This window comes from Nesoenas mayeri, assembly GCF_963082525.1.
Source record: "Nesoenas mayeri genome assembly, chromosome: 4".
NCBI classification, from domain to species: Eukaryota; Metazoa; Chordata; class Aves; order Columbiformes; family Columbidae; genus Nesoenas; species Nesoenas mayeri.
In genome coordinates this window covers 25,085,082-25,109,469 of record NC_137540.1, presented here as the reverse complement: position 1 = coordinate 25,109,469, position 24,388 = coordinate 25,085,082, and the positions used below count along the sequence as shown (strand labels likewise).

At 39.8% G+C, this 24,388-nt stretch overlaps 1 protein-coding gene across 1 annotated transcript in view; it reads left to right on the top strand.

Annotated features, from left to right (window-relative positions):
- Positions 1–23,173, top strand: part of RASGEF1B (RasGEF domain family member 1B) — a 30,053-nt gene extending 6,880 nt beyond the window's left edge. The window contains exons 2-14 of the mRNA XM_080344361.1: positions 6,490–6,672; positions 7,265–7,387; positions 8,335–8,472; positions 13,403–13,615; positions 13,717–13,791; positions 14,919–15,014; positions 15,512–15,614; positions 16,359–16,438; positions 17,730–17,825; positions 19,809–19,904; positions 21,127–21,250; positions 21,912–21,984; positions 23,057–23,173. Of these exons, the coding sequence (XP_080200487.1) occupies positions 6,496–6,672; positions 7,265–7,387; positions 8,335–8,472; positions 13,403–13,615; positions 13,717–13,791; positions 14,919–15,014; positions 15,512–15,614; positions 16,359–16,438; positions 17,730–17,825; positions 19,809–19,904; positions 21,127–21,250; positions 21,912–21,984; positions 23,057–23,081 (1,419 nt within the window). The 5' untranslated portion in view covers positions 6,490–6,495 and the 3' untranslated portion in view covers positions 23,082–23,173. The remainder of the gene's footprint in view (positions 1–6,489; positions 6,673–7,264; positions 7,388–8,334; positions 8,473–13,402; positions 13,616–13,716; positions 13,792–14,918; positions 15,015–15,511; positions 15,615–16,358; positions 16,439–17,729; positions 17,826–19,808; positions 19,905–21,126; positions 21,251–21,911; positions 21,985–23,056) is intronic.
- The last annotated feature ends 1,215 nt before the right edge of the window (positions 23,174–24,388 follow it).

Genomic DNA, 24,388 nt, shown 5'->3' with positions numbered 1-24,388 from the left:
TTTGGGCAAAATATTTAATTAAAATATTCAAGGGACATTATAGAGATGAATAAATTGTCCATAAGTTAAAAAATAACTTGCAAATGAACTTTAAAAGACCAATCAGTCAGTGAGGGAGCACACTTCATATGGTGTCCTTTATAATAACTGTGGCCGCCTGAGTTTTAGCCTACAGATAGAAATCTCAACTGCATTGTGATCATGGTAAGATGCAAGTATGTTAAGAAAGCTGATATGTTGTACACATGGTCTTCTTTTCATGTTTTATGTTTCAAGGCTGCTGGTTTTGTGTGTCCAGCAATGCAGATAATTTGCTTCATGTGTTTTGGTTAGGAATAATATCAGTCCTGTCCTCTCCCTTGGCCTGGGTAATTTTCTTACTGTTTTTACGGCTCTGTAATCAGCCTGCCTGTGCCTGTCTGGCTCTGCAGCGCTGCTGTGGCGTGGCCACCCTCAGCATCACTAGGTTCATGTCGCTCTTCCTGCTATGGGGATAAGGTAGCAGGGGGGTTGGCTTTTGGGGCTTAGGCAGGTGACACAGATTTACAGCACATCAGCATCAAAAGGAACTTGTTTGTTTTCTTTCCTCTTTCCATCCTTGCAGATTTTGAGAAATTCAAGGCATTCTTAAGCCCCCTGCACTTCTCCTAAAAGCTCCCAAGCATACATGCATATGCGTTCATTTCCATCATGCTTTTGCAGTTCAGTATCCAAGGACTTTAGTTTTGAGTGATTCAGGATCTGCTTAATTACTGTGCCAAAGTTCTCATATGTGAGTGATCAGTCAGCAGTGCTGCATCTGACCTTCCCACATCATCAGCTGAATCTATTAATAGATCCAAGAAAGAGCTCCTTTGCACAATCACAAGGAAAAAGCCTTTCTTTAAAATTCAGTTCCTGGTCTGTTCTTTGCTTACTGCTGGGTTTTTCCTTTTTCCTTTGAAGCCTGTTGTTGCTTGGGTAATTTTTTGAGAACTTTACAGAATTGTTTATCCTCTGCTGTTTCAGTGAAAATTAAGAAGTGTCTCAAGGCTCAGTCAGGTTTGTTACACCTGTCTTTGCTTGCCCTACTAGAGACTGCAATTCAATGGTGTCTGCTGTGTGCAAGATGTATTTCTGCTGTTATGTTACTGTTCAGCAGTATCACCTATGGATAGTTTTAGTCCTATGTGAGTATGAAATACCATTCTGTACTCTGCCTCTTACAAGATACAGTTGTAACTATTTTTAGGAAGTAACTGTAAGTTAAAGTTGGTGGTGAAGTCGCACTGCCAGAATTATATGACAGATTGAAGACATATTGTGGAAGAATGGAAGCAAGGCAAATTAAGCTAGGACTGTTCTGCAATCTTAGTTTCTGCAAGTAAAGCATATGAAACAGCCATCTAGGAGTTTTTCAGGTTTCTTACTTTCTCAATAGTTTGAGCTGTAGAATTGCACTTCACCTTTCAGTGCAAAAAAACAAATGCTTTGTAAGCAAAGCAAACACATCCAGCTGTATGGAATGCAATGGGTGACCTTTGTGTCTGGTATGCTTTTGTTCTGGGTAGCCTGGATCATTGTCTAAAATGCTCCATACTTTTCAGAAACACTTAAGATAAATCTGGATGTTGCTGGATTACTTCCTTTCTGTACGTTAAAGCCGAGGCTCATTCTGACTTGCTCAGACTTTCCTGGCTTGATGCAAGCTGTTACAATTCATAATCCTTACTCCAGCAGTTTTTTGTTTTGCCATACCTCGATTTTTTTATTAGCTTCCTTAAGAATGATGGGGAATGGTAATCACCTGCTAAATGTGATGTGAGTTTCCTGACTGTATGGTAATACAGCTCTGAGGGGATGTAATTGTGCAGCTGAGGTTTGCATCTTATATGAGGAGGTGCGCCTTGGGACTCATCAGTCACCATTGAGGGAGCTCCGCTGTTGTAATATGGGAAATGCACATACATAACAGAGGAGCTGAAAATGTTTCGCAGTGGCTTTAAAGACAACTTCCATGGCTACTACTGAACCCCTCAGCAGGTGCGTCTGTAAATGACATGAGCCATCCATATTGTTGGTTTTGTTTTATACACCTGACCTGCAGACTGAGCTCTTTCATGTAAATGAAAACAAACCAACACAAACTTTCACTGTTGTGAGTAAAAACATTTTTTTTTCTGTTGCTGAACATGGCGGTTTGGAAAAGCACTTTGCAGCCTGGCAGCTATTTCTGATTTCTTTAGTTTTGCCAAACTGGAGCTCCTGCAGGAGTGGCAGGTGGCATTTTGAGCACATCATCTTTGTCTCTGTCTTTCTATTTACACAACTGTTACAGGGAAAGTTGAGACTTCTTTCTTGTCAGAGGCTACTCAAAGTCAGAATTTGGACCCTAATGCCTAAGATCTTACATTTTCCATAGCGATGCTAAATGCAGAAAAAAAAAAAAAAAAGTTTTATTCCTCTTTCCACAATGCAGAGAGTTACCGACTTCTCTCCATCATAGGAGAACATCACTGGTGGAGCCAGGAATTATTTAATTGCGCTTTCCTTCAAGTTGAATCTCCAACCAAAAAAAAAAACAAAACAAAACAAAAAAACCTCTCTTCTCCTTCTTAAGAGAGAAAAGAGAAAAATGTTTTCATAATGTTTTCAAAATGTTAACAATAGCCAAATGTTTCCAAAGTCCAGTTAAAAAGTTCCAGTTTGAACTCTCAGGATGTTACTCACTGGAGTCATCTTTCCTGTCTTTTTTTCTAATTTGTGCTTGTGAGATGTTGTAGTGCTGTGGTTTATCAATATTTTTATGTTCCAAGATGCCTCTCCTCTACATGCCAAGGCTTTGTGGACCAGATTCTGCCATGTGACCAGATTTCAATTCCACTCAAGTTCTTCTGAAGGCAGGCTTTGGTGTTATGTATTTGATTCCTGAGCTAATTAGAACTAAGCATGCTGCTTTGTGTCTCCACCTCCGTATAAAAATGCAACAGAAGAGTCAAGGTAATAAAGGAGCCCTGCAGGAAAAACACGTGTTATATGAATCATCCTCTTGGCCGTGCTCTGTCACACTTTGATATCATCCCTTTTCATCATGTGGAGAACATGTCCTGTGTCTTGTTCACTTACAAATGAAATCCTCTGTGTCCAAACATGGAACCTACAGAACATCTCTTACCTACTACAACTTGATGTGTCATTGAAGCAGGACAGAACCGTCTCTATCAAGTAGCTTCCAGAAACAGACAGCAAACAAGTGAGCCAATGTGCACCTCTCAGGGCCAGGCGTTTTTGATTTTTTTTTTTATTTTTTTCTTGTTCTGAATCAGTTTCAATATCCTGATGGCTTTTTTCCTTCCTCTTGAGAAGGCACTAGGAGGCTCTGTGCATCTCAAATTTAGTTTTGTCTGACAAAAGATACACGTAATCCTGGAAGTAATTGTTGTTCTGGGGACTGCAAGCTTCAAAAAGGTCTCATTCCCTTTGGGAGTTAGTTATTAGAATTTAAGCACTGCCTCCTGACCTTCTAAAAAGCCTTGTATTTTTAATGGGCAGTAGTATATAGTGTGGATGTGTAAGGTAGGTTGGAGAAAAACCCTTCTGTGATTCATCCCTGTTTCTGTTCCTGTCATACCAGAAGTTAGTGGTATGGTAGGAGCAGAGGCTTTTCCAAAACACTGTATCACCAATGAAATGGAATACTGCCTGACTGCTTTAGGTGGTGAGGGTTTTATAAAATCACAAGTAATTGCTGGCTAGGCTGGCTGAAACCTCTGCAGATTCCAGTCTCACCCTAAATTGCATTGTTTTGCTTAATAAGAGATCTGGACTGTGACCAGCTACTTTCTGTGGATTTTTATGTTGCCAATATCTATGTCAGGTTTTGCAGACACAAACTAACGTTTCTCGCTTCCCTGCAGAGTATTGCCTTGGAGCCACAGGGCTACAAATATTTGGTGTTTACAAACTGTCCACTACCACTTGCATTTTGTTGAATAAACTTTGCTACAGTAGCTGAAAAGGCTTCTGAATTCTGGGGCAAACAAGACATCTTTCAATGCCAGTGGACTGCAGAATATTTAGGATTCGTTCAGCTCTGTGGTTTCTGATTAAAACATGGTGAACTTTACACAGTATGAAAATCTACGAAATACTGCAGAAGGTTCTTGTCAGCTCCTTGGTAATATTTTATTTCTTAAGCTTTGCTAGCCTCACAAAGAGTGTGAAAGACCAAGAGTCTTTATGCATCAGAATGTATCATTGCAGAGTGAGACCAGGGCTGAACGGCGCCTCACCTGCCTGGTGATTTTAACCCTCTTGTATGGGAACCTTGTTTTGTTCAGTCCTGCACTTTGTGCTCTTATGCTGTGGCACGTGTATTTACTTTATGCTTCTGCCAATTCATTGGGCTGGATGGAATTGAATTGCTAGCTGAACAGCTGCACAGAGTGACTAATGTTACTTTTCAGGCATGGAGACTCCTCACTCTTTCCCATTTTGATGCAGATATCTTTTGGCATGTCGCACAGGCGGGATTAGCACAGGTCATGTAGGCCAGGAGGCTTTCTTCACCATCCCTCTCTGTCTTTGCAACCGAGTTTGGCTTTCTCTTACTGTGTACTTACTGAATCCCTTGGTCTTGTGCTGGTTTGAATGCGTCCATTGTCCAGACACGCTGCCAGCAGCAGTGAGCCTGCGTCTGTCTGTGTGGTGCCTCAGGTCCCCAGGAATCTAGTTAATAATCTAATAGCTTCTCATCTCTGCTGAGCTCACTCTGAAAAGTGCTTTCTTGTGAGCAGTGGTGCACACAGATGGCAGCGTGCTACTTATCTCCAGGCTGTCACATCACTGGTTGCTCTCAAAATGGAGTGCCTTCACAGGCTGGTGTTCACTGAGGTCTGTGGCTTTAAAAGAGCCTTTTCCCAAATAGGATTTGATACAATGGAATGAAAAGCAGCAGCATCTGCACTTACAATGATGGCTCAGAGGCATTAATGCTTTTCCCAGGCACACACACATGCTCTGTCAACACACAAGCGTGGCAGCCTGTGGATATTCTCTATTTGATCTCCCTTACCTCCCAGTTATGGGAAGGATTGGAAGCAGCACATCATACCTTTTTGCATTTGATCTGTCTGCTCCCTAGATGCAGCTGGTCCATTAGTACTCACTGCCCAGTAGCTGCTGTGGTAGAGTAAAAGCCAGCATATATTTGTGGTTAAAACTGGACACAAACATAGCTTGCAATCAAAGCTATAAACCTCAGGTTCCTTAAACTGACAAGACCTGCTTCTCCCAGAAGGGAAGGGAGTGGGGAGGTGAGGGAAGGAGGATAAAACGCAAGTCTCAAGTAATCAGAGATTTTATCTTTTGGCCGTTTCACATACTGCATCACCAAAAGGGCTCTTGGGTGGTCATAGCCTCTTTGCCGCCCACCCACTACTCTGGATGATTGAACAGCCTGCAGCACTGACTGATCTTTTCCTCAGTAAGACACTTTTATTCCACAGGCACTGAGATGCTGACTGATGAGTAAAGGCTTTATTTTTCCTTAAGGATTAAGAAAATCTGAAGCTGGAAAACACAGGGTTGGGATTTTTCTCATTGTCACCGAATTTGGAGAGAGAGAGTTTAACAGCTCTCCAAATCTGCTCATTACTAAGCAACTATATGCAGGAGTGTTTTTCCAAAATTCTGTGGAGCCGCTCAGAGAGAGTAGGTGGAGACAGATGCACTCAAGTGTCAGGCTTTAGCCTGGGTCACACCTGTCACAGTGTTATTGGAAAAACACAGTGCTCATTTACCAGAGTGCAATTGGGAATGGGAGCTTTTGATTGCAGTTACATGGCTGTCGTGTCACACAAGGAGACTGTTCTCACACATAACTTCTTCAGGGCTTTACCTTCTCTCCCTCTGCACTGGCTGGGGCCATGTCAGCTTTACAGAAATTCTGAGTTCCCCAAACCTGTTGGGATTCTCATACACTTCTCCTAACTCTTAACCTGGATCTCTTACCTGTCATTTAATGAAGAAACAGCAAGATGTGGAAGAAGCACCTGGCAATTGTGATGGACAGGCAGTGATGAGAGCCCATGTTGGACCTTTTCAAAAAAATCTGCACAGGCAAGCCATCCAGGGTGTGATGCTTGTTTTTTCTCCTAGTGCAGGACTGTCTCTTGAGATTGACCAATTGGTCAAATATGTTAATTTATTCCAAGTCCCTAGAATATAGGTACTTAACTACTGGTAATGTGAGGAGTGGAGTGGATATTTTGAATATCCATCTCACAATGAGTTCAAATCATGATATATGGAAAACTTAAGCAAAATAAGGAGTCTCTTCTTTTAACTTCAGAATGAGTTATTCATTTTTATTCTGTAAAATTAACCTATGTGCTTTCCTCCACTTTCACAAGCAATACTAAGAGAAACTAACAGTATTTGGGGTTTCTTAAAGCCTTTTACATTGCATCTTCTGTAATTGTGACATCTCTCTTTTGTGTGTCTCCTCAGGAAAGGATGCCCCAGACACCTCCCTTTGCAGCTATGTTTGACAGCAGTGGCTACAACAGGAACCTATATCAGACAAAAGAGGATGACTGTGGAGGGCTCTATTACCATGACAACAACCTCCTGTCGGGGTCTCTGGAAGCTCTGATCCAGCACTTGGTACCCAACGTAGATTACTATCCTGACGTAAGTCTATACACCCAGCTAGCTATATGTCTAGGCCTGATGCATCTCCTAAATGGAAACTTCCACATCTGCAGCAAAAGCAGAGTGTGTCACATCAAATTGCTAAGGAAAGGGGTTCAAATACCTGTTCAGCAACAATACAAAGATGTGCTTCATATGAATGCAGCTTGCAGTAACTCACCTGACCTTAGAAGTCTAGTTCTTTATTATTCCTGTTGTGAGGTGTGCAACCCTGGTGACTCATTTATAAAGTAAATACCTAGTGTGGCTTGCTGTTTGATGGATTAAATGCACCCTTGTCTGATCTTGTAATAATGCTGTGTACAATAGGAGACCTAAACCAGCCCTGCCTTGTTTTGGTTTAATCTTGCATAACTTGGCTTAAGCATGTATTTATAAAGCTGGTTCTGGAGCAATGACAAGTGTTAAATCCAATGCTTGCTGCTGCACTAATAGCTCTTGGCACAGCCACATGCACAATTCTCTGCTGCAGATAGTAAAGTATAAGGAAATGATTTGTCAGTAGTGTGTTTTGAGAAAATATAAAACTGGTGGTGATTTATTCCTTTTTCTGTCTTCCTCTTGTTTGCAGAGGACATACATCTTCACTTTCCTTCTCAGTTCACGTCTGTTTATGCATCCATATGAGGTCATGGCCAAAGTCTGCCATCTCTGTACCGAGCAGCAGAGACTAACTGAGCCTGGCCTGGACAAGGTAAGATCCCTCACCCTCAGGGACTCCTGCTAGTTCCAGTCAAATGTCTCTACCCTGCCCACGTCAAAATATTCCTGTTCAAGAGAGCCCTCGATAGGACTAAACAGAATGAAAACTTGATACAAACAACAACAATTGGAAATTTCCACACTGCTCAGCCTGTCCTCCATGAAGACAGGTGCTGCTCCTGCACTGTTTTACCAGTACATGGGCCAGAAACAAAAGTCCTTGCTATTTGGTATGTATCCTGCACTGGTTACTTTTGTTTCAGGGTTCCAGACATCTTGCTATATAATGCCAAAATGTTGGAAAGATGTAATAATGAATTAAACTCATGAATGGGAATTAGACTGACCTGTCTTGCTTGCTTAAGCTACAGTCTTGCTTCAGTCTTTGTGGAGTGGCTTAGATTGCTGGCCCCTTTGCATGGGAATGAGTGTTTGTGTGTCAGGTCTGGAGTTGAAAGGGAGCAGGATGTGGATATTTGAATAGAACCTCTGCCTCATAACACAAATTCGATTAAGAGACTTGAATAATTCAAATTTTCTCCCTATAAGGTAAAGTGCGTGCTTAAGTCTTAGCAGAACTGGAGCTTATCGCTTTCATTGTTGATAGTTAGCCACAAGTTATGGAAACACTAACAAATGTCTTGCACTGAGATGCTCCTGATACTGAGGGGAAAGCATAGATATTATTCTAACATTTTCCACCTACCCGGGGCTTAATGTACAGGTCAGTTAAGACAATGAGAGTCTTTTCATTGGCTTCATTGGGTATCGGCTCTGGCCTGTAATCCAATGCTTAATTAAATTAAGCTTAAAAATTTAACTGACCTTCATACCCTTCTGCTTCACAGTATGCTACAGAGGGGATTTCTTTTTTTATGGGGTTAGCTATGTGCTGTATTTCTGTTACATATAATGTTCCTCCTTACCATTTTCAAATAGAACCGGATACGAAAAATAGCACCCAAAGTTCTACAGTTGTTGACTGAATGGACAGAGACATTTCCTTATGATTTCCGAGATGAAAGAATGATGAGAAACCTAAAGGAGCTGGCACAAAGAATAGCCAGTGGTGATGAAGTAAGTTGTCTGTGCACAATTATTATTGGATAAAAAGGAATTACTTCAATACTTTGATATTTCAGTTTGTTGCTGTTAATAACATGGCACGGCTCTGGGTGGCTAAGTTAACTTGTTATGAAGGTGCTTGTAGGGAAAAAGTTCTGTCTGGTTTCCAGGCCTAGGAAGAAACCACACAGCATAAACAGATCCTTTTCATAGCACAGACAGGGTTCACTCCATCCTTAAACCCATAATATAATTGCATCTTGTGCCAACAGGCACAACTTTGGTGGCTGTTAATATTTTTCATTTTGGTGATTCTGCTTAGAAGAAGCTAGATAAGGCACTGGGAAGACTTGCATATCTGAGAAACTGCAACCGATGTTGGTGATTTCTTCAATTTGTGTAAGGTGTGTTGGAATTGGGCCTCTGACCTTTAGCTCAATGGAAGTGTTATAACAGGTTTAGGGAAAAGTTTCTAAAGGAAAACTGGACCAGAAAGAATTGTCTTGACCTTAAAGCATTGGATAAGGATGTGGAGGAAGTCTCTTGTATTCCTTCCTCTAGATATGCACCACATGAGGAAATCACTTGGCCTTTTTTTAAATCCCAGTTGTCAGATGGAAGTTAAGTTTCACTGAGGTCTTAGGAAATATTTTGATGCTTAACTGATGCCTATTTTGTAAGTACAGAAATAAACTCAGCCAAAAGCCACGACTTACATTCACTTAGTGGAAAGGTAATTAACAAGGTTTTGATAAGCAGATCATGTGAGCTTACATAATGTAATAATAAGATTACAAAAGGCACTGGAGTGGCATTTGGAAGAGCTATAAACGCAAAGAGCAATTGCTGAATGGCATCATGTTTCTAGTGTTCCCCAGGGCCTGATGTTCCATATATAAGCTTTTGAATAGTCATACGGATGAAGCCTCAAACAGCATGTTAACAGGCTTCCGTAGGTAAGCTTTACTGGAAGGAGTTGTGAGTGCTGCCAAAGTCCTGGAAAGACCTTGAGAGACTAAAAACAAGGCTGGAAGAAAACAAACCTAAACTGAATTTAGAAGCTGAAATACATTTTGATGTTGTGAAAATGGGGAGGGATAAAAGAAGATGGGATAAGGGAGTGATATGCAGTACAGAATATAAATGGAAAGGATGCCAGATTTGATGGGAAGGCTTAGAGTTGTTGCAAGATAGCCACAGCGGGCTTTGGACTGTGATGAGAAAAGAATAGGTTTGCCTTAACTGTAGGGGTGTCATGAGGCATGTTTCCCTGGACAGTGCTCCTGCACTGTTGCTTTGTTTCTGGATATTCTTAATAGGAAGATAGGGAACTGAAGTTCAGTTCAAGGAAAAGTGGTAAGATTGAGGCCTCGCACCCACTTGAAAAATATCCGCTGGCACAAGAGTGTGCAAGCCTGGGGAAAGTTGAGTGGGTGGATGCAAGAGTAAAGCGGCAAGAGGGAAGGTTGTCTACAGTGAAGTTTCTGACAGTACAGACAATTAAAATATTGAAATAATCTATTGAAGGAAACGGCAGATGTACAAACTGCTAGAAAATGAGCAACAGGGAATGATGTTCTGGCAGTGACCTGCAGGTCTTTTCTAGCTCTAGCTTTGAGCTTTTGTTGACTTTGAGGTTTCCTTTAGAAAGAAAACGGGAAAGCAAGCACTGCAGTAAATTGACTTGCATTATTGTGAACTGCTTGGAACAGTGAATGGCAACTTCCTTGACCTAGCTTTTCTGCAGATTGCTTGGTTTTGTGTGGGTCATTACCTTGAAGGATAATGAATGAAGCAGTGTTTCCTGTTCCTGTTCACTACAGCTCCTCTCCTTGTAGCTTCTTATTCCATTTCCCAAATTATTGTGCTCCAGTACTGTAAAGAGCTACCAGTAAGATTCCAACTAAAACCATTCACCATGTTAACATATTGTTCCATCAAAACAGCATCTTTGGAAAAACCTTGATGGTTTCCTCACACGCCCCTGCTTCTCCCTGAGTTTGATTCCATTCCTTTCACATTTTCCCTCTTTGTGTCCTGAGGGGTCGTCATGCTCATGAGATTTCTGGATTGTTCTGGTTCCTTTTACCACTTAACTACCATAATTTCAAGGAATAGCCTTTGAAACCTTGCCAGACAGCCATTTTCTTGCATTTCTTGATGAATTCTATATAAACATTTATCAGTGCTTTTTTCTGTGAAACAGTTGATTAGTGTATGCAGTCACATCAAATCCACATCCTGTATCCTGATGTCTTTTCATGTGCAGCCTAACATTGCACTGACCTCTTTTTTTTTTTTTTTTTTTCCCTTTTCTTTCCACAATTATATCATATAGTAAGATTGACTGGAGAAACTCATTTAATATGCGATATTCCATATCTAGCAGGTGGTAATGGTACTTCCAGTCACTACCTGTACAGGACAGACACAAAGTGGCGGGTACCTTTAGATGAAGTGTCTCATCACTTTTTCTGGTGCTGTCCAGTCCTCAGAGGTTTTAAAATATAAATAAATATCAGCATTGTTCCCTTTATTCATGGCTATCTGCAAGTCTAACTAGAAATAGCATAAATATCAAGCAGTATATTTTTAAAAGGCCCTTGAAAATTAGAGAAATAAAAAAAGAATAGCAGAGCTTAGGAATATGTAAAGATGATATATCAATCTTGATTTTGCAGCTCATGTTGCTGCATACATACAGGAGCTAACAGAAAAGTTGTAAGGCTTTCTAACAAACTGAAATGTAAACCCGTTTAAATATCATCTACAAGGAAAGGGGTGTGTGTAATTTTTTGAAGTTCGAATAAGAGTTGGGAACAGGGTGCTTCAGCCTAGAAGTCCAAGGTGCCTTGTTTCTATGTGATCATGCTGGTTTATATAAAACTAGATAGACCCATATGTGCATTATGAGAAAATATCAGTGTGAATATAGGCTCAAAAATGAGACTATAGGACAAGTAAGTGGGAAAAGATAAAGCTAAATTTAGAGGAAGACCAATATGTCTAGACTGACCAGTAGCCATATTACAATCAATATCTAATTGAGAAAATACATATTCTTTGAGTTTGTTGGTGTCTTAATAAATATATATGTGATATCAAAAAAATATGCATGTAATGGTCCAGCAGCAAATACCTGTTATGTGTGCACAGTATGTACTTGTCCTTGCACAGAATGCTCTGAGGTCACTGCCTCTGCCAGAGAGGAGACTGAGGCTCAGAAGAACAGAGAGACATTGTTTTTGTGGACTCAGGTACACCTGTGAGGTGTGAGAGGAAACTGGTGTTTCCTGCTGCCTTTGTCCCATCAGGGTTTTACCTCATCACTGGATAGAGGGATATTTTTTGTGTTGAACTCCCATTAGATCACATGTGGGCTGATTACCCTGATTTCTTGTTCTGGTTTGGACAGTATCTGTGCCACTTTGACTTTTCTCCTGGGTTTTCTAGCTACAGAAGCAGATTGACCAGAATTAGGTGGTTCAGCTTTGTGTCTTCACCCATTTTCTCCCTGATTTTGTTGTCAGTTCTGGGTTAACATGAACCACAAATTCAGGCAAGGTTTCTTTTTTAGCTTTGAAGATTAACCTACTGATTATTACGTGATTTCCATCAATAGCCAGAATTCAGCGTGAGTATTTTAGACACTTTTTATTCTTAGTTGATTATCAGCTAGGCAAGAAAATGCTTCATAAAGTTCTCTTACGTGAAATTTCAGATAATTTGGAAAGCAATGAGTCAGTGAAGCAAGTCTGTGTTTGTCACCTAACACATGTTTATGGAAGCACAGCACTTGAAGTGTCTTCCTGAGGAAAATGTAGTTTATTTTCTTTAAAAGCTTGGGATCCCCCTATTACCTCCCTACCCAACCTGGTAAAAAATTATGCTTTGTGTATTTGACTAGGAAAAAAAAATACATCAAAGCAGAAAGCAATTGTTTGCCAAGTAACAAGACAAATTCAGCCTTGGTTGAACACGGCTGACTTCACCTGACCCTAGATAGTGCTGTTGTATTTTAGTAAACTTGGAAATTCATATTAATGGCAGCTTTGGAGGGAATGATGAATTCCTTAGAATACAGGAGACATTCCTGCCTAGGACTATCACACTGTACTGTGCTGCCAGTAGGTTTTGATGCTCCTGTTTTCAGCCAGTTATGTTTTGCTGTAGTGGCTTTAGGATATTGGTGTCTGGAATTCGCGAGAGAAACTGCCTTAGGGGCTGTTACACAGATCTTTGTCAAGTTCTGCTCCTACTTAAATTTGTCACTACCGCTAATTTAAAATGCCATACAGAAAGGCCTGCAGGGTGGAAGAAAAGAGAGATGGCTTTATTATCTTCTCCTTTTTCTCAGATTTACTGCAAGTTTTAACTCTGACTTCAGTGAAACTGATCTTGATTTACTCCAGAGATGCAGGCACTTTTTTCATCAGGGAGTGACCACACATTGTTTTTTGTGTAGTCTCAGGCAGAAGATGGAGCATTTTCATTTCTTGTATTTTGGCCAGTGATAGGTGGTACTTTCATGAAGTAGATTGTGCATGTCTTTTCTGCTGCTACTGGGCTAAAACCAGGACAAAACCAGGACACCAGGTCACTACCTAATCCGTGAGACAATCAGTGTTCAAATGCTCATCTGGATTCTTTTTGGTCTGATGAAATGCTAACATTAGAAACTCACATAGAAGAGCATATCTTAAATCAGCAACAAATTCAGGTATGTTGTCTTATTAAACTGTTTTTGCCTCTGCCCACGAGTTTCTCCCTTTTCAGTTCTCTATCACACTAAGGTTGGGGGGAGTGAGTTGAGCTGCTATCATGGTCTTAGTGGCTAGCTGGGGTTTAAACCATGACAAGGTATCAGCATCAGTCTGTTTTGGTGTCACGCAGACTTCTCACATTTTGAAAATGTCTCCCAATTTTTTTCATGTCATGACAGATGTATTGGAAGAACGTACAGCAGCTCCTCCAGAACCTGATTCGAAAGCTCGCCACTGTTAGCCAGTATGAGGAAGTACTTGCAAAAATTAATGCCACATCCACGGATCGCTTCACGGTTCTCAAGACCAAGCCCCAGTCCATTCAGAGGGACATAATCGCAGTCTGCAATGATCCCTACATGTTGGCTCAGCAGCTGACACACATAGAGCTTGTGAGTTGTTGTTACACTTCAAATATGATTTCATCCTTCCCCTCTTTTTGAAATGCAGCTTAACATAGGATATGACTTGGCTGTTTGTGTGCTTTATTTAGGAGAGACTCAATTATATTGGACCAGAAGAGTTTGTCCAAGCATTTGTGCAAAAGGATCCTTTGGATAATGACAAGGTAATTGGAGCAGATCTGGAGCAGCTCTGAAATGTGATATTTAATATCCTGGAGCTCAGGGGCCCCATGAGCTAGAAGTGAGTTCTAGCAACAAATAAGGACAAGCAGAAATGAGCTTCAGACTGAAAATGCTTTAGTATTCCTCTTAACTCCTGGAGCTCCAGAACTCAGCCAACAAATTGACTTAAATTAATGCATTTGCTGTTTTTTCTGATTTAAGCTAAGGGAGAACTTCATCCTGTGGATATTTTCTCTGAGCCACCTATGTGGTCTACAGCTGGACGAAGCTAGTTTTAAGTTGGATTTTCACATTACTCATTTTCAACATCTGTTCTTCCTTTTAGTAAACTGAACTCTTTGCAGCAAACTGGCAAGTGGGGCAATTTGCAGGCAGAGCACGCATCACAGCAAGTGGGTAGCAAGCTCTAGATCCCTGTAAGGTGAAGGGCAAAGACATAGTGTTTTCAGCTAACCATGCAAGAGCTCGTCATCCCCTTGAGTGCTGCTTTCAAGATGACTTACACTCTGTAAATTTAAGTGTGCCAAAGTTAGGCAGTTAAAAGTTGAATTACTGTTCTCCCTAAAACCAACAAACAGAATGGAGTGACTCAAGTTTACATTTTGATGTTCAGTTATACAGTTTCTGAAAAATATTTTGTAGATAGAATTAAAACTTGTATCTACTCCTTTTTAGGCAGCTCTGAGATGCAGTGTGGGAATCGTTCCAAGGCACTACAGAACAAATAGAAATGGTTAGGAAAGGGAGAATCCAATCACAATCGTAGAGCTGATCTCCAAAAGTTAAGATCCAGTATGTTAGTGTAGCCTAAACAACCAAATGTAATGTGTCCTAAGTATTCAAAGCATCCCAGTAGGACTTTACAGCAGGCAACGGGTTCTGCACGCCTGCTTGAGTACTTCACTGAGCCAACAGCTGGGGAGGAAGTTCTGTATGCTCAAATACTGTCACTGCTGCTTTTGCTCTAAGCTTTTTGTCACTTTGGGTAATTGAGTTATTCCTGTGTACTTTACAGCGTTTAGGGATGGCAAGGCAGAAAGCCAAAAGTTGTCTCTCAGGAAAAAGGTGAAGATTACACTAAAAGTTGCTATTTTTCTTCTGTCTGCAGAGCTGCTACGGAGATCGAAAGAAGACCCGTCATCTGGAGGCCTATGTGGAATGGTTTAACAGGCTCAGTTACTTGGTTGCAACAGAAATCTGTATGGTGAGTGAGGACTTTTTCTGCTGAAAGGTTTTGTTTAGTCTAGTTGTCTTAAACTGTGAAGCCTTTTCAGGTTTGGTTCCCCTTTCACTTTGCATTCTCCCAGCTCTGCACTTTTTCATGTGTGAATGAAGCCAGCTCAGGGCTGAAGAGGAAATAAGTTTTCAGCATTGTACTCATGCCTTGGCCCCATTCACGTGATGTGGTGGGGATGTTGTGCTGTTGTCCTTGGCACAAGAGCGTATCTGGCCTGCCCTTCCCGCCTGCAGCCCCTTGTCAACAGAAGGCATCTTTTCTCTCCTCTGTGCTGACCCCTTCTCTGCTCCTCTTTGTACTCTTCTTGGCAGAGCTGCTGTACTTGTCACCCTTGCTCTCTACCTGCGAAGTGTGGAAAACATGTGGAAAATACTTTTAACAGGGGTGTTGTTTCTTTTGGGAGTAGGTCAGATTGCTCTGTTTCCTGCTAAGCCTAAGTAACACTCCAATGGCATCTCTTGCAGCCTGTGAAGAAGAAGCACCGAGCAAAAGTGATAGAATATTTCATTGATGTGGCTCGGGAATGTTTTAACATTGGCAACTTTAACTCCTTAATGGCTATTATTTGTAAGTATGTGTCCCAAGATGTTTTGTCACCATTTGAATCTAGGTAAACTTTATACAAAAGTCTGCTGCTTGGCATGCTCTGCACTGCGATGTTCAGAGGGGAAGTGGTGGAGAATTGCTCAACTTTATTGTAGTGTTATGTATGTAAGAAGTGATTTATTGCCATAGTGTAAATTACAGAATAAGTTTTCATTGCAACTGCTCAGAGATCTAAATCCCAGCTTTTTGAAACCAACCTCAGTGCTAAATTGAAATAGAAATTCTTCATGTCATATGGAGGATTGATGTCTTCCATTGTTTCTGTTGCATCCTAAGTATTATAGTGGTTTAAAAATTCCACACCTTTTTATATCTGATAGGAAAATATTGGGGATATTTTTAAAATTTGAAATATGAAAACTTCATGGATGTGTGTGTACTATGCAATGAAATATTTAAGAGACAGTGTTCAGAACACTGATTTGTGCTTTTCTACTGTATATTAATGTTTTATCAAAACCACATTAAATAATGCCTTAGTGGTTTTTTTACGGCTTTCATTCTGTAAGAGATGTTGATTTTTGTTTCCAAAAGATTTTTTAACATTGGAATTTCAATAAAACGACAAGTCTGACTTCTGAGTAGCTCTGTTGAAATTATTTGTTATTGTTAATAGCTCCGTTGCTTCAGAAATACTTACTAGCCTTAGCTACTTGAAATATTTTTTGTTTTAATGCTAAAATGATTTCTTTCTCTTATGTCAAGCTGGAATGAACATGAGTTCTGTGTCTCGATTAAAGAAAACTTGGGCAAAAGTGAAAACAGCCAAATTTGATATTCTTGAGGTAAGTTTGGCCAATATTTGGACACAGGGCTGTTATTAGCGTTTTACTTTTAACCTCTCTAAAATGAGAGTTTGGCTTCATTATGGCAGGTTTAATTTAGTATGTTTGTGCTCATCATGAAATTCCAGAAGTTGTCATATCTTTCAGCTGACTTTTGCTCTTTCAATTTGAAAGACATAGAAGCTGTTAGTTAGTTAGTTAGTTTGTTTTAATTCCAAACCCCATCTCCTAAGAATTACCAAAAACCCCCACCAAAAAACAAAAAACAAAATGAAAAAGAAAAAGTAGATAAACTCTTGAAAGGGAGATGTGTGTGAGAGGGACTGACCTAATGCAGTTCTGCTTTTGAAAATAAAATTTGAGCTGTAAGGTGGCTGCCTTGACCTTTCAGAGAAATTTATCTTGAATTAATTGATTGCCAGTTACCTTCAGGTAGCAGAGACCTTTGTAAAAGATCCTGTAGGTGCAGAAGTGTATGAATTTGTGATTTTCCCAAGAGATTATTTACCATCAAGTAAATTATCCTGCTGTAAATGGCAGTCAGTTAATTCAGCTGCTTTATTAGTAGGATAAATAAAATTTCATTATTTTGGGCCTGATGCAAGGACAAAATATTTATTAGTGTTCATTGGGAGATTTGACTTGTGTTACGACAACGGATTAAAACTGGATGGCTGTCGCCACCTCACACTCCCTTGAGCTGGAGGTAGGTTTCCTTGTGCCAAGGGTGGCTGCAGAGCTCAGAGAGCTGCTCTTAGCATTACAGCCCTATTTTGTTTGACCTTATTATGCAGGCTGGAGTTGGCTGGTTAAGGATGAGCTTTGTGAGCCATGCAGTCAATCCTAGTTGTTGAGATGCTGCAGTCAGTCTTGGAGCACTGAGGTGGGAGCACTAACAGATTTAGGTGTCTGATCTTTGCCATTGCAGCTGAACCAGCTCTGAGAAACCTGGATACCTAGGAAGAACAGAATATTAGTGCCAAGACCCACTATTGTCTTAGTTTCATTATTTTGGCTTTTGAATTAAAACTGAACTACCTTCTTTGTGAAGAGAAAACTGCCTTTGCTTTCCTGCCATTGACTTGTATTGAATCCTTTGTGCTGAGTGAACATTTCTGTCTGATTGAAAGAACAGATAAAGACATGCTGCAGTCCTCTAAAAGGCTGTGTTTGTGGTGCTATTCAGCAGACCTCTTGCTTTTTAAATAGTTGCTCAAGTGAAAAACAATTGCGTGTGGTTATAACACTTGCTCTCCAAAGCTCATTATTTACATTTTTTTATACCTTGTAGCATCAGATGGATCCTTCTAGCAATTTTTATAATTACCGAACTGCTCTGCGTGGTGCTGCTCAAAGGTCCTTGACAGCTCATAGTAGCAGAGAGAAGGTATGTGTACAAATGACTTGCCAGTGGGCAGAAATGAAATGTACTTCTTAAGTTGCATAGGAAGCTTTTGTCTTGGGATTCTGTTTCTCAGCAGCTTTGCCCCTGCTGGCCTTTTAAAAAGAATAAAAAGGCTCAAAACTGAATCCCTCTTTACTCGGGATGTCTGAATGTTACATATACGCTACCAAGAAAGTAAATTGAATATTTGCGGAAGCCACGTGGCTCAATGAAAATGACCGTTCATCTTAGGCTGCCAGTTTGGTACTGACTGAAAGCGGCAAACATTAAGTGATTGCTTTGATTATTTATATAAAATAAGTACATTGCCTCATCTAATTTCTTATTTGACAGAGAACTTTATCTCACAAACCAGTAATACAGATGGAAAGGTCTAAGAACTGGAAAGAGGTTGCTGGTAGTTTGTTCTTACACCTGCTACTTGTGCTCCATTTTAAGTGGTTTATGGTTTTCAGTGGAAATGCTTTAAAGTCAACTCAGAAAAAGTATTCTAAAACTCAAACCTAGACACAGCTTCTATCTAGATTGATTGGAGCCCCCTTCCTGTATACGGTCTTTACATGTGCTTTAAATATACTCTGGAGGTTTTTAGTGGAAATGGTGAGGTGAATCAGGTGTTTGGGTAACACAGTGTGTTAAAATCCCCTACCAGATTCAAGAGTGGCTGTGAACTATGCACTAATAGAGATGGCATCTTTCTTTATTCTTTAAAATAAATTAGCTTTTGAGAAATAAAATTAATTTGATCACACATTAATGCATAATCTTGGTTGTAGTTCTTGTGGAAAGGAGCCAAATAGCTTCCTAGCTGCTACCACTTAGCAGTTGCTCATCAATTGCTTATAATATTAGGGCTTCGTGCTGTGTTTAATAAACCTCATCTTGGTGCTCATAGAACAATTTAAACTCCCAGGCAGGATGAAGCATGTGCAGTCTGCTTGTCTATATTGTTGTTATGCACGTGTAAATAAAAGCAGGGATTTTTTCTGCACCCTAAAGGTCTGTCCACAGATGGTTCAAAGCACCAGAAGTTTAAATGGAAGATGCTTGCTTCTCTTCAGAGAAAAGTGAGGTTTGAGACATCAAAGAAAGAACTTGCAGATATTAAAATGATGAAGCAAAGTCTCCCATGGAAATAGTGATAAGTGTTTTATCCCCGGTTGCAACAAGGATCTGCAGTTGTGAAAATTTTTGTAGGATGCAAATTAAAATGCAGCCATTCTAAGAATATAAGAATGTTCCATCATTCTCCAAAGAAAAACACTTTGATTTGTTTAGCTGGCAGGAAATGCTTCATTTTGATACAGTCAGTGCCAAGGTTCAATTTCTTGCATGAGCTCAGAGAGTTGTAGTTCAAAAGCCATTTGTGGTGCTGGCCCCAAATTTTCCATGCTGTGCTTTAACATGCATCTCTCCTCATTTACCAAGCAAGGCCCTGTCAAGAGGTAGAGCTGTACTAAGAGATATGCTGCAGGAATTCCATGTAAGAACTAGGCACCTCTGAGTTCTTCTATTGTGAAATCTGCAAGGGAAAATGAGAAAGTCTAAACAAGAGGGACATGACATACATGAAATTAGTTCAGCATGTTGTTGTTCTAAACACACCTCATAGCCACAATTGACAAGCAGTGGAGTGCCAACAGGTATTTTAATTGGGACCTTGAAGAAGTTACATGCCAAGAAGAGTTCAAAGAATTGGAAACAGCTTGGCACAAAGCTGAAAACAAAGCTGTAGGGAATACCTTCCCATCCAAGGGAGGACTTTCTTTACAGAGAAACATCATGTATTTTAAAATACAATGAATACAAAATCTTTGTGTAAGGAGAGAGAGAGATATCACAGAGATCTTAGTCCTTTGGTATATTCCTTACCTTTTGTACCACCTTTCTTCATTTTATTTTTCTCTGTAGAGCATTATATTTTGATTCAGGACTAGACTGAGAATAATGTTGTTCTTTCCTTAGATTGTGATACCTTTCTTCAGCCTCCTGATCAAAGATATTTACTTCCTCAATGAGGGTTGTGCCAGTCGTCTTCCAAATGGTCATGTGAATTTTGAAGTAAGTAGAACACTGAGTGTGGCATTGAGACAGAAAACTGAAGGCAGATCATGGTTCAGTTTCTGCTGGATTCTGGGAGACCAAAATCAGACTGGAATTTGAGTGTATCTGTTACTTCTCAGAGGAGCTGGGAAGCAGTCAGAAAAATGCAGTTTTGCTGGAGATGGAGTTTTTATAGAAATCCTTTCAATATTCACAATTTTTTAGTGGGGGAAAAGTTTTGACTTTTTCCCAGTGCTCAAATTCATCTAGACATTTCAGCTCACAGGTTTATTATAGTTAACTACAAAACCCTTGAAATTAATATTTTTAGACATTCTCTTTGAATTCTGAAGGTAAAAGTTGAGTTCATCCTTTGACAAGGTATATATACAGTATTTTCATGCCTGAAAGTCACACAGTGTCTCTGAAGAAGCATGTGATACAGCAGCAACTAAGGAGTTTTGAACCCTTGTCTTTTGGTAGTTCTTCTGCCTCCAATTTCACACTTGTTATCTGACAGTGTGGATTACCCAATGATTTGTTTTCTGATGCTTTCAGTTTTCAAGAAGCTGGGGTCACTTGTGCAAAATTACAGTAAATTTCGCTTGTAGTCATTGTCTTGAATTAGCCTGGTTCTAAAGCTAGACTACGTGATGATCTGGAATATCATTTTACTCAAGGAATACATGTGCACTTGAGGCATGTTAAACTTTAGTTAAAAGAGTTTATCAATGAATGACATAAACACATTACACGGGAAATGTTTATTTTTGGCATAAATTTCCAGCAAGAACACTGAGCATTTCCAATAAGCTAACTAAAATGGAACATGCGGATTTTGAACTGTCAGTGGTAAGCATCTAGAGATTTTTTTGTGTGAAAATTACTAAATATTTCACTGTGAAACAAGCAAGCATGAGCATCATAAAAGTGAAAAGATGGCCATAAGGAGCATTATGAACTCCTTGAAAAGAAACTGAGTGTGGATTATGATCTATTATTTATATTCTTAAATAACATCAGTTTTACCGGGGTGGAGGAGCAGGAAGTTATCCCAGTTTGAAACAGAAATGCATAAGTGAGAAGCTGATTTGTTGAGTCAGGTCACATTCAATTCTAGCTTAAAAAACAAGGAGAATCCAAGCCTTGGACTTGAAACTGAGATATCCCCCTCTCTCTTTTTTTAAAAAAAATGCAAAATAGATAGTACTATTACAGCACCTCTTTTCTGTTCTGACAGAAATTTTGGGAATTGGCAAAACAAGTCAGTGAATTTATGACGTGGAAGCAAGTGGAGTGTCCGTTTGAAAGGGATCGGAAGATTTTGCAGTACTTGCTCACTGTCCCGGTCTTCAGTGATGATGGTAAGTAGTTCTGGGCTTCCTCTGGGTTAGGTGTGTCACTGGATATGGCTTAGTCTCTCCATATTAAGTCATTGCGTCCTCACAGTAAAAAAAGAATTTGTCCTGAGACATCTCTGTCTGGCAAGGGAAAAATGCTTCTCCCTTACAAATGAGAGAGAAAATAGGATTTATCTTCTGATGCACAGATGTTCTGTGAGAATTGATGTTATCCTTTTCTCTGAAATTGAATTTAAAAAAAAAAAAAAGATTGAATATGTGGTCCCCATAAATATCTGAAGTGTATTCAGATGGGCTTTCAGGATGCTTTACACTATAGGGTGCCATCTGAGAAAGAAAATGGGGACTTCCCTGGTTACTTACAAAGCACTATGCCCCTGGGCTCAGTTTCTTCTTTTGAGTGTTTTCTTCTGCTCTTGTGCTTTTGAGTTTTCACTAGTTTTATTTTTATCCCTCAGGGCAGTCTTTGTTCCCATGCACTGTTTGTTAGTATTGTCTGGATGTAATTATAAGCAATGCTGTACTTCCTAATGGGATTCTGGACCCCTAATCTGAGGGATGGATAATACAAGTCTGCTTCATTTAGCTTCAGTCCACTTTCCAGGGAGAGCAAATTGTAAAATGCCAGTAGGCCTTAACACATTGTATTTGCTTCTGATTGCAGCACTTTACTTGGCTTCCTATGAGAGCGAAAGTCCCGAGAATCACATTGAAAAGGACAGATGGAAGACACTGAGGTTTGTGTCAGAGGTTACCCGCATCAGTAAATAAAGAGAATGGGATACAGAGCAAGCATCAAATAGTTAAAAACCAAATGGCATGCTACATGTTACAACAGATGGGGCACAGCATTGGTGTAAATACCTCCCCTCCAGTCTGGGACTCTTGGAAAAAATGAAAACAGCCTTTATCTTAAACCCTCTCAAGCCTTCTCTACATTAGGGCATGGAATTAGAATAAGTAATTTCGTATCTTAATTTCTTGTGTTATTCAGTGTAGGAAAAAATACTCGTTAAACTTCAAAGAAATCTGTACTTCCTCACATTTCTGGAGCTATTGCATCCCTTTCAGACAGGGATGAGGTTTGCACAAACATCATTCTGAGGCAAATTTATTCATGAAAACAGTCCAGGCTGGGTAAACCAACTTTAAGCAAAATCCTATTTTTGACTTTTCTGCTGCTGGCTGAACATAGACTTGTCAACTCTTTCATTTTACTAATTGTGAAAGAATACATGAACCATTATGGCAGTGAAAACTAATCGGGTGCAAAGGTAGAGACGCAGAATTAAATAGGTATATGAAAAGTCTGCGTTTTCACCCCTAAGCCACACTTCTGCTTTAGCCTTAAAACTACCAGTATCCTAAGGAACTGACCGTTAGTCAAGCATTCTTGTCACTGTTTCAGGCAGCTGGTACATTAACACTTAGAGGTGTACCCATGGATAGAACATCCCAACTCTTCTGAGCCACTCTGCAGCACCACAGAGAGACAACCCTACACCACAACCCAAATGATTCTCCTCAGGCTGTGGTGTTTTTTCCTAGGATATCACAAGGGGATGTAACAATTTCAGCTGATTAGTCATAGTTAATTTGCAGAGGGAAAGTGAGGAGTTGCTCACATCAGCCCACAGACACTACACGTTAGGGTGGCAAGACAAACAAATACTCTGGGCTTCAAAATCTGTGATGACACAAATCTCAGTTTCACCAGATCCTTATCTGAGGCACTCTGAACCTGTCTGAGAAGATTTACATCATTCTAGTGATTGTCTTTACTTATTCACATTTCCCTCTCCCTTTCAGGTCAACGCTTCTGGGCAGAGTCTAGCACATGAGACAGTGGCTGTTTCTGCTGTTGTTATGTTATGTGGATTACCAAGGGGCATGGCTTGTTTTTCTGTACATCGGATGATGGCATTCAAAGTGATGAAAACTGTGCAGACAGTCGAGATACTGTGTCAGCAAAGATGAAACACATTAACTCAAGAACAAACAGGCAGCTTCTCACATCTGACAGATGAGATTAAATCACAGCCCACTTGGCTGTGATTTAGGCTTAAGTATCGATTGATGACAGCGCTGACAGAATCCTTTGAAGAGCTCAGATGCCGTCTATGAATCATTTCACACCTGGATGGAATATTTTTTCCCTTCCTTATGCTGCAGCTTGCTGCTACAAGGATTCTGCAGAGTTGGCAGTATATTACAGAGGGGAAAAAAATCACCAATCCTTTCAGTGAAACCTAAGTCTGCGTTGAAGAACTTGGGTTCTTAATAAGCTGAATATAGCCAGGAACTTCGTCTGATTGAGACTGCTAAGAAGGGAAAGGACTGGACACAACAAATGAGCTGCTGGGGAGAGTTTCTCCCTGCCACTGTAATGGTGGCTATGTTTCTTTGTTGGTTTTGTTTTGTTGGTTTTTTTTTTATTATTATTATTATTATGTTTTTGAGTTTTCTGCTGGCAGGCAAACTCATTATTATTCTAAGTTATTTAAAAAATATAAAGTAATAAAGATCAAGGCTGTGGAAGAAGACACACCTGCTAGAAAAATATAGTAGCTATGTAGCTTGGACTATTTTATAAATTTTAGGGAGGTTTTATTCTTTCTATTTACAGCTAACTACTACATGCTACAGACATTTTTACGCTACTGTTTTGTTACTATAATTTTCCATAGTTGACCTTCTTCTTATAGTAGGTTGAACTGACTTTTCTAGAATAGTCTTTGAAAACCTGGCATACAAACTATTTTGAAATCTGAAAGTATGTTTTTATGAGGTCATTTCTATAATTGCTTTTTTTTTTTGAAAGGAAGAACACAATCCACTTTGACTGAAATAGTAAGATGCCAAACAGGAAAAAAGATGAGGCTTCTTCTCAACTACTGCTGTGAACAAAACAATCTCCCTATATGTTTGCTTTATGGATTATCTTTATGACTGTGAAGTAGTTCACTGTGTTACACAACTATTAAGTTTGTGGTAGCTCTGAATACTTAGTCACTCTATTTATTATAGGAAGAGCCTGATGAAAAAAAAAACAAAAACACAAAAACAAAACAAAAAACCCTAAGAACCACAAAAAAGAAGAGACTGTAGCTGTAGATCACCCTGGATGCAAAATCACTAAGC